The sequence below is a fragment of the Neoarius graeffei genome, chromosome 26, assembly GCF_027579695.1.
Source record: "Neoarius graeffei isolate fNeoGra1 chromosome 26, fNeoGra1.pri, whole genome shotgun sequence".
Lineage (NCBI taxonomy): Eukaryota > Metazoa > Chordata > Actinopteri > Siluriformes > Ariidae > Neoarius > Neoarius graeffei.
Window position 1 is genome coordinate 50,746,910 of NC_083594.1, and position 16,242 is coordinate 50,763,151.

At 46.1% G+C, this 16,242-nt stretch overlaps 1 protein-coding gene across 3 annotated transcripts in view; it reads right to left on the reverse strand.

The window, feature by feature from the left end:
- The window catches only part of lrig1 (leucine-rich repeats and immunoglobulin-like domains 1), a 74,855-nt gene that overhangs the window by 10,580 nt on the left and 48,033 nt on the right, over nucleotides 1–16,242 (reverse strand). For all 3 annotated transcript variants that reach the window (XM_060910049.1, XM_060910050.1, XM_060910048.1), the window contains exons 4-12: nucleotides 13,953–14,090; nucleotides 13,001–13,144; nucleotides 9,739–9,882; nucleotides 9,080–9,223; nucleotides 8,814–8,957; nucleotides 5,738–5,818; nucleotides 879–950; nucleotides 396–467; nucleotides 51–214 (exon numbers count right to left, since the gene is read on the reverse strand). In XM_060910049.1, coding sequence (XP_060766032.1) covers nucleotides 51–214; nucleotides 396–467; nucleotides 879–950; nucleotides 5,738–5,818; nucleotides 8,814–8,957; nucleotides 9,080–9,223; nucleotides 9,739–9,882; nucleotides 13,001–13,144; nucleotides 13,953–14,090 — 1,103 coding nt within the window. The remainder of the gene's footprint in view (nucleotides 1–50; nucleotides 215–395; nucleotides 468–878; nucleotides 951–5,737; nucleotides 5,819–8,813; nucleotides 8,958–9,079; nucleotides 9,224–9,738; nucleotides 9,883–13,000; nucleotides 13,145–13,952; nucleotides 14,091–16,242) is intronic.

Below are 16,242 nucleotides of genomic sequence, written 5' to 3' on the forward strand. Positions count from 1 at the left end.
TCCATCAGGACTGGAGTATGTAATGTAACAGAACGCGCAATGATGCCCACCACAAACGAAGCTCTGTGCTGGAGCTTGGAAGATGCTGGTGCCCTTCAGGCTCTCGGGGTGTGCGCACGTGGCGTGGACGCCAGCCTGGAGCTCTCGCGCCACCACCCACTCAGGAAACCAGTGCAGCTGGCAATCGCACAGGAAACTATCGCTCAAGATCTCGCTGGAGACACAAAGAGAGATTTTTAAGGAGACTATCAGACTGAGCGAGAGAATTAAAACACAGTTTTGCCTCTGTTTAAACACTAACCGCTAATAAATTTGAGTTTTGAGAAAATAAAAACGCATTAAATGACTCCAAAGCATGTCGGTGTGTGCTCTGATATTCTGAATATGGGACTCACAGGGTGCGGAGGTTCTTCATATTGTTGAAGGCGTCTGGGAGGATGGAAAGGATGGCATTTCCGCCCAGGTTTCTGTTCGGACGCGACAGAGATGATATTGGAGCGTTCCCAAAGTAAACACAGTACATACACATTCTCTCTCTGTCTCGTACACACATGTATGCCAGCTTGTATTTGTATAAAAGTTTGCTTTCGCCAAGGTAGAAAGAGGCCAGTGTATTTAACTAAGTCTGTACCCTCAAGCTGCTTCTCCAAGACTAAATTCCATTTCTTTGACAAAATGTTCGTCTCGCAAAGGGAGAAAAGGCTAAAGCTGGCTGGAGCGAGACTGCAAGCAGCTGGCTGTGCAAAAAAAAAAAAAAAAAAACCCACAGCCTCGCTCTTCTCCTTTTACAAAGACGCTATTAAATTGCTAGCAGCCCTCTCAAGCATCTGTTTTTGGCAGAGTGCGCCAGTGGCCGCGATGCATTCTGGGATACTCACAGGTGCTCGAGGGCTTCCAGGCCTGAGAAGGCTTTCTTGGCCACCGACTTGATCCTGTTTCCGAACAGCGTCCTGTGTTTCCAAGAGATAGGAGAAGGATGGGACAAGGAGAAAATGGGGAGCATGTCATAAATTAAAGAAGCTGAGGAGCGAGACAGAGAGAGAGCACAATTAGTGGAGTTTAATCTGATAAGACATTGGGGTATTGGAAATTCAAACTGGAGAGATTAGGAAGAGGACGAGAGATTGGGATTCCCACACTGCCCTTCAAAGCTCACTTTTATCTTTATTAGAATGTACCACTGATGACAGGACGGGGGCAAACTCACGAAAAGAGGCTTCGGTGAGAGAACGAGCGGGAAGCTTCTCGATTAATAAGTGGCCTTGTCACGGGCTGGCTATCAAATGCTAAACAAGCCGCTTGCAGCCTTCTCGGAGGCGAATCCCACGTATCCCATTCTGGATACGAGACTTGAAGACCCCCAGGAATTTGCTGGTACCTGCTCATTGCAGACCGGTTTCTATTTCGTTATACCTTCTTCAACAATGGTTTTGAAATCAAGATTCACTCGTTCGTGGTGCAGACTTTTGTCCTCTTGTAGTTGAAGAAATTTAATATCCATTGTCAATGAGCCATTCAGCCATTTTGTTGCAGTAAGCTGGTTAACCACCAATCTGGCAAACTCTTCGTTCTTGTTGAGAGGTAAAAAAGACAATTGTCACCGATTCCGTCTTCTCTTCAATTGAAATCAACCCCAAGTTGGCCAACTAAACCGTCAAGTTACATTGGTTCCTCTTTAAACTAATTCTTGTGTTTGAATGTGTGGGGAAAAAAAATTCTCCACAAGAATCAGTGAGGACATGTGAAGTAGTTTGAGGCTAACTGGTGGTCATGCTTCCAGAATCTTGGCTCGTCGTATTCATTTGTGGTGTTGGCATGTTGGATGCTATTGTTCAAATTCTGGCTCTGCAAGCAGCACGATCCTTACTAGGTCCTTCCTTCAGACTGAGGCACCCTGCAATATCTGTCAGCAGTGTGTGAGATTTCTGCCGATGTACATGACGGAGAGACAGGATCTGTCAGCTCCTGACAGAGAGAGACAGACAGACATCACCTTCTCTCGTCTCCTTTGGCTACTAATCACCAGAGCAGCCACCCGGCTTCTCCTGTGGCCCATGCTGAACTCGGAGCTTCTGCTTCTGAGCTTGGAACTTTGCTTCGACTTTGTCGCGAACACACGTGCTGATCTGTAGCCGTTCTACAGCCTCAACCTGAGCTTCTTCCTTGTCCTAGACCACCACGCTGAGCTTTCCTTTTCTCTGGCGTCATCCTTAACCTCCTCGCTGAGCTCAGATTGGCTGTGGCCTTATTCTGAAATTCCATCCAGCTTTGCGATGATGCTCGCTCTGCCGGGGCCTTGCCCTAAACCTCCGCAGTGAGCTTCAGCTCTGCTGTATGTAATCACGACAAAAATATGAAGGAGTTTGAATAGATTATGGAGACATCCATGTGAATAAGCTTTCATTTGTTCTTTGCGTCTTCAGCATCACTGATTTTGAGCTATATTGGTGTTTTAATGGTGAGTAAAAATGCATGTCTGCACTGCCCGGGAAAGAGATGGCGTTATCTATAGAATTCAGAAAGTAAACAAAGGAAATAATGGAAAAATTAATTGGACTTTTCTGTCTGTTCATTAGCATGCTATGAAAGCAGAGTGAATCTGCATCTAAACCTCAGGTGATCCACGCGTAATAAATTGGATTAAAAACTTCATCTGTCCAAAGGGAGATGAATTAACTCTCTTGAAGAGTGAAAGAAAGGAACGGGACGTTGGGTATTTTCACAGTCACATCAATGTGCAACTAAGAAAGACAGGAACAAAGCAACAGCAAAGAATCCACTCGGTTGATGAAACTGCACAACCGCCTCTCATCCGTTTCACTCTATGGGAACATCCACAGGCACAAAGCAGGCAGAAGGCCCTTTGATGTTCCGTTCTGTCATCCTCTCGCTCGTTCCCAGGCCGGCTCAATGGGCTCTCCGGCATGAACTAGTGACTGCAGTGGGATTTTGCCAGGGCTGCACATCCCTAGGATGAAAGGAGAAGGGCAGGGGGCGAACGTGGTGTTTGATGCAGCCAGATGCCCCTTCACCCTTCCATTTCACACCCTCAGGATTAATTGACACGACTGCAGGGCCTGACTAGGGGACCAAGGGAGTTTGCTCAATTCACAACAGAAAGCCTTCTTAGAAGTCCCTCCAATAGCGTCCCTCTGATTCCACTTTTACTATCCAAGCATTCTCAACCGAACCTTGGAGGGTTCACAGTAGCTTCTGTCAGATCTTAAGGCATGTTTCCCCTGTGCAATCAAAAGAAGAAAAGGAGTTGGCCAACAAAACTTGAAGTATAACTTCTGGTTCGGTGACGATGAGTTCAGAAAGAAAAGGTGCTTGGATATCACCGTGTTCCCTTGTCTGGTTTGGTCAACATGCTCAAATTACTGACGATACACCTCTATGACAGAGTTTTTCCCAAAATACCATGAGGTCCCATGGGTACCGGTCCTGAAATAGAGTTTTTGGCACTCGACAAGTGGAAAAAAAAAAATCAATGTCTTGGTGCCCAAAGGTGTGATACAATGGATAAAGGCCCACAAGTCCTCAGTTCACCACAAAGAAGATAGTTGGAAGCCCAGCACAAGGAAGCCCTGTCCTAAAGAAGCTCCTCAACAGTAATAATCACCAGGTGTCCCTCAGATTCCACTGTTAAGGCCAATTTATGCTGACAACCCAGTCCTCGCAGATGGTGTCGCAGATAGTGTCTGCGTAGCCCCCCCACCTTCGCAGACGCTCTGCGCACACGTCCCAAAAATTGTGACCACCGCAGAAGCCTCGCAGACAAGAGGGCTCTGATTGGTCCACTCTACATCCGCTGTACACGCACTTCCGCTTCCCTACTTTCCCGGTTTGTTTTGTTTTCACGACCGGCATTTTTAAAAACACGAGCGAAGATGGAGCAGCACGAACAGCGGTTGATCGAGGAAGTGAGGAAGTACGTACATCTATACGACTCCAGTTCTAGTCATTATAAGTAACCGGAGGATAAACACTCCACTAACTACACCCACCAACTACTCCTAGCGACTTCGCGCCCCCTTGCGTTGTGGCGGTGAATAACATCGCGCACGCCTATTACTCCCCGCTCAACGATAAATTACAACTGTCTGCGAAAAGCTATCTGCGAAAGCCTTGTCGCAAGAGCATGCAGAGGCCTTTATGATCCAGAGACTGAAGACGCCCCGGAAGCTTTGGACATTTTTAGACTGCACATTCAAAACAAGAACTTGTCTAAATTTATACCAACTGAACTGGCGAAGTTCTGGTTGATTTTCTACCAACTTGAGAAATTCTGGGACTTTATGATCTCCAACCAACTCATCTCATCTCATTATCTGTAGCCGCTTTATCCTGTTCTACAGGGTCGCAGGCAAGCTGGAGCCTATCCCAGCTGACTACGGGCGAAAGGCGGGGTACACCCTGGACAAGTCGCCAGGTCATCACAGGGCTGACACATAGACACAGACAACCATTCACACTCACACCTACGGTCAATTTAGAGTCACCAGTTAACCTAACCTGCATGTCTTTGGACTGTGGGGGAAACCGGAGCACCCGGAGGAAACCCACGCGGACACGGGGAGAACATGCAAACTCCGCACAGAAAGGCCCTCGCCGGCCACGGGGCTCGAACCCGGACCTTCTTGCTGTGAGGCGACAGCGCTAACCACTACACCACCATGCCGCCCTCTCCAACCAACTGTTTTGCTTATTGTTGCCTGGTTTAATCAGGTTATTGGCCATGCGGCGCAAATTGGCTGCAAAAATTTTACGCAAATACCATAAACATTGGGAGCAACAAGACTCAAATGGGAACCTTTGGTACTGGACCAGAGTTCAACAGAAAAGCCACGGTTTAAGTTTTCTGGTGCTTCAGGTAGGGGGCAAAGGTACAAACGTTTAAGATGTCAATCTCATAGGATCGGTCAGATTTTACCCCTTACTTCTCATAAGGGGTGTTCACACGGCACATATTTGCATCGATGCTGCACCGATGTATTTTGTTGCGATATATCTTACACCAGTGTAAATGTTGTGGAGCGTTCACACGTCACAAACCTGCTTACTAGAGAGAAGCGTGTTCGCACCGGTGCAGCCCCACTTGCGTTCACACGGCAGTTTTTGCGACCGTGCTATACGACAGTAATAATGCGGAAATGAAATATGCGCATGCGTGAAAACGTACTTCCTTTTCCCGGTTATCATGGCATCACCAAGCGCCGGGAAAACAACGTGGATGAAGACACGCAGTTCTGCTGTTGTTGATATTCGCCATTTTGGAAGCGCAAAATACCAGGATGCAAATTATGCAATGCCCGTATGTAATCAGCTCTCTTCACGCGTAGCGAGTCTACCCCTGTAGCGTTCAGACGTCCTATTTTATATCGGTGCTGCCCTGCAAACTAGCATTTACTCCGGAGTAAATTTCTTAAACCACCTCTCGAGCAGGGTTAGATTTGCACCGGTATAACTTTGTACCGTGTGAATGCTCTACCGGGGCAGCCCCGGCGCTACACCGGAGTAAAAGTTGCCGTGTGAACACCCCTATACACTTGACAACGTAGAAGCATCTGGAATCTCTCATGAAACCGATCCAATGCGGGTTCCATGGGCTTCAACGAAGTAAACCCAAATTTGGATTTTGCCTGCTTTTGATCAGGAGTCTAACGTGGAGCTGGCTTGAGGCTCGTATCTGAGTTACTGGGAGAGGAGAGAAAAGAGGATGCGAGAAAAGACTCACAGCTTCCGGAGTTTCTTCAGGCCTGTAAAGGCACCGCTGGTGTCCTCGATTGTTCCAGAAATGTCATTGTGGTCAAGCTCCCTATAGACAGAGAGAGAAAGAAAGAGAGTGTGAAGTGAGATGGAGTAAAGTAGTCTTGGCCCCGTCTCAATACTCTTGGCAGGCATATGGTTGAGAGTCACAGGTTGCACACACACACTCCCAGACACACACCTGGTCTGAAGAGCTCTCTCCGCCCTCCTCCTCTCTTTACCCCCACCCTCCAGCTCTTTCAGTCTGTTTTGCTCTTGCTCTCTCTCTCTCCGCCAGCCAAACGCATTCTTTCCCTTTGTGAAGCATGAGGCTGTGGAAAACAGCCATGCACAGGCTAACGCATGCATAATGTATGACAGCTGAATGCTACTGACACACACACACACACACACACACACACCCAGGCCCCACAATCTTTCAGCACCATGAAGCCGTTGGCAGGTTCACAGCAGACAGAGTGGGCAAGCCATGACCGCGCCAGCGTCGGGCTACAAGTTCCCTCGGCTGGTTGTGACACTGCTCCAGCGATCACTCGCTATCGGAATGCACTTGCTTTACTTCTCGTTCAGACTTCACTTGTAAGTATTTTTTAAGAAGTGGAACAAATGCAGGAGGAAAAAAAAAAAAATGTTCCCTTTGAGACATGCTTTGTCGATGTGCACCACTCAAAGACCCTCTTTCAAACCCATTCCTCCAAACTTCCATTGCAACTTGACAGCTCCCCCATTCACACCACTTTGGCTCTCTTTCTCGTTCTCTCTCTCTTTCACTCTGCCTTGGCTGCCAGTTTCCTTTTCTTTCTGGCTGGCTGGTCCTAAATGAGCGGCGGGTCGTTAATGGTGGTGCCCAGGGCCTCCGGTCCCCCCCACCGCTCCTTCCTCAATCACCCGGCGTGTACCAATTAAAGCTCGCCCTGCTCCCTTTCAATGCCGCACACTAAAGCCGTGATTAGATTAGAACTGTCTTGTCGAACAATACAGGGATAAAAAGAAAGAACGAAGACAAAAAGAAAGGGAGCACAACCAGGATGGCTGAGCGAGCGGAGTAGCAAAGCGCACGTAACCCCACGGAAAACACTCAGCCGAGGCACAGAGAGGTAGAAAGATTAGCACATCAAACAGGAGGACAGGCTGCAGGATGAGCGAGCAATGAAGCGGGACGGACGGCGAGAATGGATGGAAGAAAGGGACGAGAAGAAAGGAGGGGCGGGGGTCAAACAGAGACCCTCTCATTCCCACACGAGGAGCCCCTTCCCCCATGGTTCAGCCATCAGAAGTAAAAAGGAGGGGGGTCTTAGGCCAAGGTCTGGCACCCAACTGAGAGAAAGCCTTCATGCAAAGGCATAATTCTTTAGGTGAGAGAGAGAGAGAGAGAGAGAGAGAGAGAGAGAGGGCGAAAGAGCAAATGAGTTAGGAAGCAACACAAGAAACACAAGCACGTGTGTGTGTGTGTGTGTGTGTGTACACCCTCTATTTTTTAACCAAGTTTTCTTTTAAGAAAAACAAAAAAAGTGCTTGGCTCTCCTGAGATGCCTGGCACAGGGAGCCCATGCACCCAGGAAGCCCGGTGGGAACCGACAAGCCAACAAAGACGAAAGAACAGCGAAGAAAAGAGCTTTCACAAAAAGACACAAAACACAAATGGCAACTTTTCCCAACACGTCTCTGCAAAATAACAGCTTTCGAAGCCGTAGATGTCATTCTAGATTAAGTACCTTAAGCAAAGAAAACAGAAAGCATTAAAGGGGCTACAAGACAGGCCTAGTTCCATCTATGCTTGTTTTAATGGTAACCCAGCATCAGGAGTAATGCTTTAGAGCGATATTTGTTGACTGTTGTTGGTGTAGGTTTGGACGAAATTGATGGCGAACCCCAAAGCCAATCAAGTACGAGTACACTCTGCCCACCAAATCATCTGCAAATGCACTCAAACAACTGACGCGATTATTTTCCAAATTCCCTCTCGAACAGGGATATCTGCTTGTCTTGACTGACAGGTTGCACCCCTGTTGGTGTTCCACATGGTTCGGGTGTCTTTCCCAACAATTTTCCACAACCAAGATGATGCGGATTTTCAACGGCCATGATGAGTCCATCCATCTGTTATCCGTAACCGTTTATCCTGTGCGGGGTCGCGGGTGAGCTAGAGCCCTATCTCAGCTGACTACAGGCGAGAGGTGGGGTACACCCTGGACAAGTCGCCAGATCATCGCAGGGCTGACACATGCCCCTTTTCCACCAAAGCAGTTCCAGGGCTGGTTCGGGGCCAGTGCTTAGTTTGGAACCGGGTTTTCTGTTTCCACTGACAAAGAACTGGCTGTGGGGCCAGAAAAACCGGTTCCAGGCTAGCACCAACTCTCTGCTGGGCCAGAGGAAAGAACCGCTTACGTCGGGGGGGCGGAGTTGTTAAGACCAACAACAATAACAAGACCGCGAAAGATCGCCATTTTTAAGCGACGAGAAGCAGCAGCTGTACAAACGCCAAGTCATCATTATTATTATTATTGTTGTTGCTGCTTCTTCCGTGTTGTTTTTGCTTCGATATTCGCGCCAAGGTTTATGCAAACGTAGCGACGTAACTGACGTATACAGCGACGTAATGACGTGGCTTCCCTTAGCACCGCGAGCTATGGAAAAGCAAACTGGTTCTCAGCTGGCTCGCAAGTTGAACAAGTTGTGAACCAGCACCCGCCCCGAACCAGCCCTGGAACTGATGTGGTGGAAAAGGGGTAACAGAGAGGCAAACAACCATTCACACTCACACCTACGGTCAATTTAGAGTCACCAATTAGCCTAACCTGCATGTCTTTGGACTGCTGGAGGAAACCGGAGCACCCGGAGGAAACCCAAACAGACATGCAAGTTCCACACAGAAAGGCCCCTCGGGCTCAAACTCCGAACCTTCTTGCGGTGAGGCAACAGTGCTAACCACTACACCACCACCGTACCGCCCCCATGATAACAGTACATTATTAAACTCAAAAACACGAGATACATATTTGGTTCATACGTCATTGTAAACCGATCATAACATGTGCACTTACAGTAAGCGTAAGGAGCTCAGACCTCTGAAAGCTCCCTCTGCGATATAGCTGATGGAGTTGTGGCTCAGCTGAAGAGTCTGCAAGTTGGCCAACTTCACAAAACTGCCCTCAGCCAGCTTCGTCAAGTTGTTATGGCCCAGATGCCTACAGGAACACAAATCCTCGTAAATGAAACTGGGTTTCTTTGGAATTTGTATTTTTACAAAACTTTATGCTGTTGGATATCAGGATATAAGGCGAGGGGGAGGGGAAACGGAGACGCTCACAGCTCTCGGAGCCTCTCGCAGAAGCGCCATCCCTCAGGATTGAAGCTTGCGATGGAGTTGTTGGACAGATGGAGGTGGAGCAGAGACTGCAGACCATACAGAGAGCCACTGTTCACCTCTTTCAGACTGTTATAGTCCAAATGGCTGCGGGAGCAAAACGCCAGAGCTTGGTTATTTCAGTTAAACGACTAACCCGGCTGTAATTTACCTGTCAGAGCACAGAAATGAAGACGGATGGTTCTAAATATGATTCAGCATTAAGGGAAATTTCGCAAATTGCACTTGGCTTGTGAACGTCTCGAAGGCGGGGAGTTTGAACTTCAGTAATGTGTCCCAGATTTAATGACGATGATGATGATTGCGAGTACGAAGCCAAGACCATGTTTTGGCTTTCCTCCAATTCAGTCGTTATAATTAAATACCAGACATGAAATTACCCTAATTAACGACAGCAAAAACGGTATATAAAAACGTCCTGACTGTTGACTTAGCATGCAGATTTCTCCCCAGTCGCTATAAATATTCTACTATTTCCCCCCCCAGAACTGCTGAATAAATAGTCATGCAGAATATCGACTGAGTGATGTTTAGACGCGTATTACGGTTGTACGGCTGTCAGCACAGTCCTTTAAATACATCGAGGAACGTGGTGCACTCACAGGGTCCTCATGCGTGCCAGACCGAAGAACGCTCCATCTGTCAGTTTGCTGATGTTGTTCCTCTGGAGCTTCAACACCTCCAGGTTGGAAAGGCCCTGAAAGGTCAGGCCTTCGATCAAACGCAGCCGGTTCCTGCTCAAGTCCCTGGAGAAAAGTCACATGGCTGATTTGATCACAGGGTGAAGCTTGTAATTATATCTAAATTAGAAGGAACTGTCATAATAACCACGCTTGTAACACTCACATTTTGAGATGTGTAAAGGTGTCATGATGGATATTATCGTGTGTGTATAAACAAACAGTGTGTTGGTAAACTCGAACTCTCATCTAATGAGGGTGAATTTAAAAAAAAAAAAAGTCCTGATTGTGCTTTTTTTCTGGTCATTCTTTCTCATTACTTGAATGAGGAATCCAAGAGTTCCAGTTTGACTTCTGACAAAAGAGCTGAATGAGTTCTCTTCACTTCTCTCTCTCTCTCCACGTTACCAAGACCAAATAAATAAATCCTGTCCTGAAAACTTTGCTGTGTCTAAAAATGTAGTTACAGCTTTGCCTCTGATTCACAAAGCCCTGACGCTGGAGACTCCTTCCATAAACCTCATGGAACGACCAAACACATTCTTCTAAGTTCTAACTCTCAAAACGATAACGTATTCCAATGAGCCTGTTCCGTGTAATTCAATTCAATTAACCTGTGATTTGCCTCGCAGCTACGCTATAGCTGTGAGGCTGCTGTTCCGGAAAATTAATCACCACCGCCTGAGTTCTGACCAATCAGAACTGCACAGTGCTGTAAATTAGCTCTGCAAATATTCAGTACGTGACCAAAGGACAATAGAGAGGAACATGGAGCCAATTAACATTCTTTTAGCAGATGTTCCTCCTCCAAGTGATTCTCCTTCTCATGTCACCGTTCCATTAGGATCAACCAATATCCCCCCCCCCCCACACACACACACACACACAGAGTGGCTTTGTGGAACCAGATACAACACCCAGGTGTGAGGGCTAAAGTGGGTGTCGTGCCGAAGAGTAAAGCGAGACACAAACATGCCGGTGGTGGCTTTGTGTTCTCCACCCTGTCACTACAAGCAGATGGGAGATACAGTAACCTCCAAATCTAAAGAACAAAGCATGCCTGCTGAGAGAGAGAGAATAACAGAGGTCAGAGCAACCTCTTGAGATGAACGGCACACTCTCTTTCCAGGTGTGAGGACTCGGGGCGTTTTCAGGGACCCGGCCCCATTTTCAGACACTTCTTCAGGAATTCAGAAACTTTAGGAATGTTTTTCATGAATCAAGGAAATTTATGTACGTTTCCAGCACAGGAACCTTTTTTGGAAGCTAAGAAATTTTCAAGAACCTTACGCTACGTTCACACTGCAAGGCTTAATGCTCAATTCCGATTTTTTTGTGAAGTCCGATTTTTTTGTGAGGTCGTTCACATTAACAAATATATGCGACTTGTATGTGATCCTCAGTATGAACGAAAAGCGACCTAAAAGTGTTCCGCATGCGCATTGCAGGATACGACGACGTCACACGCAGTGAGCATGGCCAGTGTTTATGGAAGTAAAACCGCCCGGTTGCGGTATGACTCATCCAATCTAGCTTGAATAGCTGCATCCCCCCAAATGGAAATCAGCTCCCTAACCTCTGCGTCCTTCCATTGAGAAGATTCAGAACCTTCACAGCCCGAAGCGTCCCTCGCATTGATGTCATGCGCAGGGGCGCAGATACGTTTTTTGAACTGGGGGGGACAAAGCTGCCAGCAAACCAACCCCAACCCCGATATGCCTGTCAAACTTGTTGTTAGTAACCATAGCAACCAAGCTCGAGCTCGCAACCTGTGCAGTCTGCGCAGCTCAACCAACCGAATATCAGTCTTTGTTTTGTTTTATGTGAGTTGTTGCAACTATGTATACACTGCTGTGCACCTCAATAAACCGAATGGTAATTAGTCTTTTGATTTTTCCGTGAGGCTTGCCTTATGCAAAGAAAGACAGCATAGACGTTTTTTCCTCCCTATAAGTAGGGGGGACCGAACGAGGTGAATTTAAATATGACTCGTCCCACCCTCTATCTGCGCCCGTGATTATGCGCCATGTTGTTGTAACTTTTTTTGAGAGACCCGCCGCCTACTTCAGCGCAGAATAGTGACGTTTGTGGCTTGTTGATGACGTGTAAGTCGGATGAATGCGACCTGGCGGTTCAGACTGAAGTCGCATATGAAAAGAGCGGATAGGAATCGGAATTAGGACCACATATCCAAACGGCCTGGGTCGGATTTGAAAAAATCGGATCTGTGTCGTTCATATTGTCAATAAAAGATCGGATACAGGTCACATATGGGCGAAAAGATCGGATTTGAGTCACTTCAGCCTGCAGTGTGAACGTAGCCTTATTCAGACATTTAAGAATGTTTCCCCAGGCGCTCAAGAACCTTTTCAGAAACTTCCCCCGGCACTCAAGAACCTTATCTGAAATTTTCCAGAACCACATGAAATTTCCTGGAAATTCAGGTAGGTTTTTTATTTTTATTTATCCAGGAACAACCGGCTTGTTCCTACCACGGCAACCATTTTGACTAGTCTGGAAAAATATTAAACAACTTGGAACTCAAGTTGCATTTTCACTGCAGAAACATCCTCAGAAATGCAGGAAATTGTTAAGAAACTGGGAAACGTTTCGAGAAACTTCTTCAGAAATGCCAAAGTTACGAGGAACTTTTTAGGAACGTTTTCAAGAACTCTGGAACTAACTCAGGAACTTTATTGAAGAAATGTTCTCAGAACCTCAGGAACCTTATCAGAAAACCTGGAATTTTTTCACGACACAGAAAGGAACTTTCCAGGAGATATAAAATTCTCCCCCCCCCAAACCTGGGAAGGTTCAACCTTGAGGAACTGGAATTTTTTCATTCCAACATCAGAGCTTCAAGAAGGTTTTTAGACACACATCAATATAATTATTAACACCGGAATGAATGCTCATTTCTTTTTTTTCTAAACTAATTTCTTCAGTCTGTACGCCACACCTTTCATTTCACTGATGTACTGTAGGATCCGCGTCTCTGGACCCTGTGCGATTAAACACTCCGAAATATTCACAAACAAGTCACGGAGTATAAATCTGTTATGATCCAGGATGTGCAGATCGAAAGTGTTGTGTGAAACACAGTTGATTGATGTGTGCAGGTGAGTGCAGGTCCTGTTCTGTCTAAAGGGTGTGTGTGTGTGTGTGTGTGTGTGTGTGTACTCACAGCTGCGTTAGTCTGGGAAGCTCGAGACCTTTGACGGGCAGCTGGGTGAGCCGGTTTCGGCCGAGCCTCAGGACCTGCAGTGTGTCGTTCAGGTTCCTGAACGCACCAAACTCCAGGTGTACAATTTTATTACCGCTGAGCGACCTGAGGGGAAAAAAACAAAACGAAATTCCACACATTACAGTCTAATAAGACCATCTAATCTTCTGTAAATGATTTTTCCTGGTCAGGATCAGGATGGATCCGGAGACGATCCCGGGAATACCCGCTGGGAATACACCCTGGACGGCACGCCAGTGAAAAATTCCTTCTAGTTCCAGTATTGTGTGCCAAAAAGATTCGGCCAAAATGACCCTTGGATCAATGTTCGATCACAATTTAATTATTTTCCTTTTATAACTTTTGAAGAAATTCAAAACTTTGAAAATGTCTCTTTGCAATTTTTATTCCCAGCCGTTCAATGACTTTTTTTTTTTTTTTTACACCGATCAACAACTACAATCATTTTCAACAAGGTTACCTGTCAATAAATATGCACAAGTCTCAAAATACTCTTTAAATATGAATATTGTTATAATTAGGAGTCGGAGTTTTTCTTTTGGCTGCTTACAGCTACACATTTCGAAAAGGTTTCGGGAAATTCGGGGAAAGGATTCCGAAGATTCTATCAAACCAATGTCGAATTCTCAGCACGGAAACCACAAATCAAGTCACTTTCGACTTTCCAGTGACTCCACGACTGTTTAAACGTCCCACATGACTGAAAACTTTAACAGATGAGTGCAGCAGAAGGTTAAACATCACGGAATGATGAATGTCCCGGCTTTGTGGTTGCAGGAAAACGAAAAATGAAGTGGCCCGAAATAAGGAAGGGAAAAAAAAAGAATCCAAAAAGACAATGAGAAACACACAGTGAGGGAAGAGAGAAAGAAAGACAGGACGATTGACTCACAGCTCTCGAACACGGAGGCCGCGGGGGAAGCAGTGTTCTCTCACATCGATGATGTCATTATTACTCAGATCCAGAGTCTCCAGGTGGGTGAGGTTTCGGAGACGGCTGCCCTGAACGCTGCTAATCTTATTATGGTGCCTGTGAGAGAGATGAGAGCCGTTATTAATATATTCGACACGTTTTATAGTCAGAATTAATACACTGGTAAAGGATATGTCCTATAAAACATGAAAAACTGGCACAGCGAGAGATTCCAGGGGCAATTTGGGACCAGCGGAAAAGTGATGCGTTTTCCAATATTTATCAGATTTCGGGTTTATAAAAAGGTTCGAGTTTTTATGTTGGGGAAACTGCGAATGTAAAAAAAAAAAAAATCCGTGAATATTCATGACTCAGCTCCATATTCTCAGCAGTTTACAGAACAGGATACAAACTTGGTGTTAAATGCTTATTGATCTAGCTTTACAGGAAGTGGTTCCGTTTCCACAACAGGAATCCAGAAACATTTGACAACGAGGAACCATTTTCGGGACCGTTTTAGAGACCAGGAACCTTTTGGAGTGGCGAGTAACGTAGCAAACACTGTTGATTGGACGAAGCTCCATGGAATGACCTGCCCAGTCATTTTGCGTTTGACGGAGCCAAGTAAACATGCTAGCTCGGCTTAGCATGCACGCTGAACGTTTCTCCATCACCCTCTGTACACTTGCATATCAAAGCATGATTGGTTGAAGCCGGCGGGTTTATTTTGCGACGTCAGAAACCGAGCTCATACACCGAACCCCTGATTGAACAAAGTCGGTGTTTTAAGATTAAAATCACTCGATCGTCACTGACATTAAAATCATTTTGTACACAAACAATAACCACAACAACAACGGTGATAAAATTCAGGCAGTGACTTTGATGACTGCTTTTAATCAGGTTTTGTCAGACGAGCACTTTGTACTTGATTGGGCCTTGAAACGAAAACATCTGTGATTATTTAGGGCCAAATTTAGATGGGGAGAACATTGTATGAAATGGAAAACATGAAAAACTCCACTTTTGGAAATTGTAGGTCTTTCCCAGCCGGTCAAAGTGACAGCGCAGTGGCGTGGCTACCATAACAGCCGCCTCTCCTGGGGAATTTGCATGTTTGCTATTTGTGTCTTCTTGTTTCTCCCGCAGCCTGAGAATCGATTCGGGCTGGGAATCGGTGCTTTGTTTTCCAACGCCTTCGCAATTGGAAAAGCATGAAAGGTCAGAGCCTTTTGGTCCACATCTGGAGTTGTTGGTTTTGGGTTCAGGACACAATTGAAGCCAGAGGATTCAGTGAAACCAGTAAACTCAAGTGTCAAAAGTCAAAGTCCCTCTCACGCCAGGATCTGGTCTTCCCAGACAGTCTCCTGTCCCAATACGAATATGGGTGCGGCGCCGATCTCTGTTTTGACATCCGTCAGCCTCTTGCCCATACAGCTAGGGTTACGGTGGGGGGGCTCGTCCTTTGGTAACCGCCAGAGTCTGACTTCCCCACTCGCATCTATATCGCAGCGTGCCTTGCCAGAGGGTAGTCGGTACCATTTTTATGATGGTCTTTGGTATGACCCGACCACGAGTAGATCTCCCGGTCGAGAGATGGATGCGCTAACCACTAGGCCAACTCGCGGTAAACTCAAGTGCGTGCTGTAGACTATAAATGGCTTAAAAATAATGAAATGAAAGGTTTCAACATTAAAAATACTATAAACAGTAATCAGTAAGCCATAATCAGACCCTCCAGGATTTCGCGATGTTGTAATTTGCAACTTCAACGCAAATTCAACCAATCCCCGCGAATTCAGGCCGGGGCTGCAATTATATCCAATCACCGTAACTTTCCCGCAAATTTGACCAATCGTTGGCGTCGTCTTGAGGTGACGTCGACAAACTACCTTCCGCCTTACTTCCAGTGTTGCCAGATTGGGTGTTTTACCTCCCAATTGGACGGTTTTAAGTGCATTTTGGCGGGTTTTGAACATATTTTAGGCTGGAAAACGTCAGCAGTATCTGGCAACACTGCATGTGCGAGTCAGTGCTTATGTAGGCTTAAATTCTGTTACTGAAAGTGTGTTATGTTTACAGTGAAGGACTGTGCGCACTTTACATTATTGTTTTATTTAATACAAGAAATTAATGGATGCCAACATTTTTGCCAAAACAGTATTTTATTTTCCATTGTTTAGGCAGCTTCAGCATCATACTGTGAGATTCTCTTCAAATTGTTTTTTTTCTTCTATGAAGCCTGAGCCATTTATTTTATTAGTTTATA